General features: G+C 65.9%; 1 protein-coding gene across 1 annotated transcript in view; it reads right to left on the reverse strand.

Annotated features, from left to right (window-relative positions):
- The window catches only part of RORC (RAR-related orphan receptor C), a 25203-nt gene extending 21248 nt beyond the window's left edge, over positions 1-3955 (reverse strand). The window contains exons 1-6 of the mRNA XM_014961850.1: positions 3817-3955; positions 3291-3412; positions 2979-3111; positions 1597-1704; positions 955-1065; positions 1-87 (exon numbers count right to left, since the gene is read on the reverse strand). The exon at positions 1-87 is cut by the window's left edge and continues 29 nt beyond it. Coding sequence (XP_014817336.1) covers positions 1-87; positions 955-1065; positions 1597-1704; positions 2979-3111; positions 3291-3412; positions 3817-3955 — 700 coding nt within the window. The remainder of the gene's footprint in view (positions 88-954; positions 1066-1596; positions 1705-2978; positions 3112-3290; positions 3413-3816) is intronic.
- Positions 3956-4013: the final 58 nt, after the last annotated feature.

The following is a 4013-nucleotide window of genomic DNA, read 5'->3' on the forward strand; positions in this document are numbered from 1 at the left end:
GGGTCCGGCGCAGCAGGAGGCGGAAGGCGACTTCCAGGTGTCCCTGCAGTTGGGCCACCTTGGCCTGTTCCTGCAGCCACGGCCGGTCTGGGGATGGGGACACGGGGGGTGAGGTGGGGACAGGGACAGGGATGGGAGGGGATTGGGATGGGATTGGGATGGGGACAAGGATGGGATTGGGATGGAGACAGGATGGGGACAGGGATAGGAATGAAGAAGGATGGGGACAAGACAGGATGAGGATGGAGATGGTGACAAGGATGGGGACAGAGATGGGGACAGGGATGGGATGGGATGGGATGGGGATGGGGACAGGGATGGGATGGGGACAGGAATGGGATTGGGATGGGATTGGGATGGGGACATGATGGGGACAAGGATGGGATGGGGACAGGGACAGGGATGGGGTGGAATGGGATGGGATTGGGATGGGATGGGGACAGGGACAGGGATGGGATGGGATGGGATGGGATTGGGATGGGGACATGATGGGGACAAGGATGGGATGGGGACAGGGACAGGAATGGGGTGGAATTGGGATGGGGACAGGGATGGGGTGGAATGGGATTAGGACGGGATGGGGACAAGGGCGGGAATGGACGAGGATGGTGACAAGGACAGGATGAGGATGGAGATGGTGACAGGGACGGGGATGGGGAGAGGTGGGACAGGGGCAGGATGGGACCAGGATGGGGACAAGATGGGGACCAGATGGGACAGGGAGGGGGCTGGGGACAGGGACCAGCTGGGACGGAGCGGGACAGGAGAGGGACAGGATGGGGACACCATGGTGATGGGGTCAGGGGGGGAACAGGGACCAGCTCAGGCCACCCAACCCCAGCACCCGCTTTGGGACAAAACCATGGGGGTTTGGGGGTTCCTATGGGGCTGGGGGGGGAACTGAGGCCCGGGGGGTGGGGACAGGGGACAGGGGAGAGGGGACAGGTCCCTCACTGGCGTTGATGAGGACCAGGGCGCTGAAGAGGGCCACCTCGCTCTCCGAGAAGTGCAGGGCACAGAGGCTCTGGGCGAAGTCGAAGATGGAGCCGATGAGCTCCTGGCAGCCTGGGGGGAGCCCTGGTCACCGCGTGTCCCCCTTCGTGTCCCCCCCGCTCCCACCTCGATGTCCCCCCTCATTGTGTCCCCATCCCTACCCAGGGATCGGAAGAGCTCGGCGCCCGCGTACTTGCCCTCGAAGAAGACGGTCCGGTTGTCGGAGTTGAAGGCTCGGCACATGCCCACCAGCACCACCTCCATGGCGCCTGCCACCGCCCGGGGGGGGACAGGGATGGTGGCACCGGGGGACAAGGAGGCCCCACGGTGCCATGGCTTGGGGCTGGGTTGGTGACCCCAGCCCTGGGGTGGGTCTGTCACCTCCCTTGGGATGTGGGGCCTATCAACTGTCACCTCCCCAGTGGGACCCATGGGACTGTCACCTCCCCAGTGATGTTGGGGTGGTCCTTGGGGACTGTCACCTCCCTGGTGGGGTTGGGGTGGCCCTTGGGGTCTATCACCTCCCTGGTGGGACGCGTGTCCCCCTTCGTGTCCCCCCCGCTCCCACCTCGATGTCCCCCCTCATTGTGTCCCCATCCCTACCCAGGGATCGGAAGAGCTCGGCGCCCGCGTACTTGCCCTCGAAGAAGACGGTCCGGTTGTCGGAGTTGAAGGCCCGGCACATGCCCACCAGCACCACCTCCATGGCGCCTGCCACCGCCCGGGGGGGGACAGGGATGGTGGCACCGGGGGACAAGGAGGCCCCACGGTGCCATGGCTTGGGGCTGGGTTGGTGACCCCAGCCCTGGGGTGGGTCTGTCACCTCCCTTGGGATGTGGGGCCTATCAACTGTCACCTCCCCGGTGGGACCCATGGGACTGTCACCTCCCTGGTGGCATCAAGGTGGCCTTTGGGGACTGTCACCTCCTGGTGGGGTTGGGGTGGCCCTTGGGGGCTGTCACCACCCTGGTGGGACCCATGGGACTGTCACCTCCCCATTGAGGTTGGGGTGGTCTTTGGGGACTGTCACCTCCCTGGTGGCATCAGGGTGGCCCTTGGGGACTGTCACCTCCCTGGTGAGACCCATGGGACTGTCACCTCCCTGGTGGCATCAAGGTGGCCTTTGGGGACTGTCACCTCCTGGTGGGGTTGGGGTGGCCCTTGGGGGCTGTCACCACCCTGGTGGGACCCATGGGACTGTCACCTCCCCATTGAGGTTGGGGTGGTCTTTGGGGACTGTCACCTCCCTGGTGGCATCAGGGTGGCCCTTGGGGACTGTCACCTCCCTGGTGAGACCCATGGGACTGTCACCTCCCTGGTGGCATCAAGGTGGCCTTTGGGGACTGTCACCTCCTGGTGGGGTTGGGGTGGCCCTTGGGGACTGTCACCTCCCTGGTGGGACCCATGGGACTGCCACCACCCCAGTGGGGTCAAGGTGGCCTATGGGGACCATCACCTCCCTGATGGGACCAGAGCACCCCATCACCCGAGGACACCAGGGGTGGGTTGAGGTTGGGGTGGTCTTTGGGGACTGTCACCTCCCTGGTGGCATCAGGGTGGCCCTTGGGGACTGTCACCTCCCTGGTGAGACCCATGGGACTGTCACCTCCCTGGTGGCATCAAGGTGGCCCTTGGGGACTGTCACCTCCTGGTGGGGTTGGGGTGGCCCTTGGGGTCTAACACCTCCCTGGTGGGACCCATGGGACTGTCACCTCCCTGGTGGCATCAGGGTGGCCCTTGGGGACTGCCACCTCCCTGATGGAGCCCATGGGACTGTCACCACCCCAGTGGGGTCAAGGTGGCCTATGGGGACCGTCACCTCCCTGATGGGACCAGAGCATCCCATCGCCCGGGGACACCAGGGGTGGGGAGATGGGGGCCACAGGGACTGCGGGGATGGGGGCAAGGGCATGGGGTGGCCCCAGGGGTGGGGACAGGGACGTGGTGGCCCCAGGGGTGGGGACAGGGACGGGGTGGCCCCGTACCCGCTTTGAGGAGGACGATCTGGTCGTTCTGGCAGAGGTCCATGAAGCCGCGCAGGCGCTTGGCGAACTCCACCACGTGCTGGATGGCCTCGGTGATGCGCCCGGCGCAGCGCTGCCACATCTCCTCCGTCGACTGTCACCCGGACGGTGTCACACCTCGTCACCCGGCCGTCACCCCCACCCCAGACCCCCCCCGACCCCTCCAAACATCCCCATGACTCCACACCACACCGGAGCCCCAGCTCTCGGCATCCTCTGGGTGCCCTGGGGACCCCCGTGTCCCCTCCCCTGTCCCCAGCCCGGTGGCCTCACCTTCTTCTGGTAGGCGCAGACCTCCTCGCGGGAGAAGGTGTCCCAGCGCCGGAGCTGCAGGTCCTCGGCGCGGAGCTGGCAGGTCTCGCGGTACGACTTGAGGACGTTCTGGGTGAGGTGCTCTGCGGGGACAGGGGGACGGGGGGTTTGGGGACAGGGACAGGCAGGCAGCCCTCAGCCATGTCCACGATGGGCAAGGTCCCACCACCATGGAGCACCCATGGATGATGGGCAAGGTCCCACCACCATGAAGAACCCATGGGTGATGGATGGATGGATGGGGACAGGTCCCACCACCATGAAGCACCCATGGGTGATGGATGGGGACAGATCCCACCACCATCTGGCACCCATGGGTGATGGAGCCAGGTCCCACCACCATTGAGCACCTATGGGTGATGCACCCACAGGTGATGGAGTTAGGTCCCACCACCCTGGAGCACTCGTGGTTGATGGGGACAGGTCCCACCACCACGGGGCACCCATGGGTGACAGCCCCAACCCCATGTGTCACCCAGTGACTCACCAATCTCCACACCAGAGGCCATGGGTGACTCCAGGAGGCTGCTGCCAGTGGGGTGGGGGTAGAACTGGGGTCCATCCTCATCCCCTTCCCCATCCGGACCCCGCTTGGTCCCCTCCGGCCGCCCCGGCTGCCCCTCCATGGTGGGACCAGCCCGTCCCTCCGTCCCGCCGTGGTGGGTGCCGGGGGGGGGCAGGGGG

Source organism: Calidris pugnax, unplaced genomic scaffold, assembly GCF_001431845.1.
Source record: "Calidris pugnax isolate Ruff unplaced genomic scaffold, ASM143184v1 scaffold949, whole genome shotgun sequence".
Taxonomy (NCBI): Eukaryota; Metazoa; Chordata; class Aves; order Charadriiformes; family Scolopacidae; genus Calidris; species Calidris pugnax.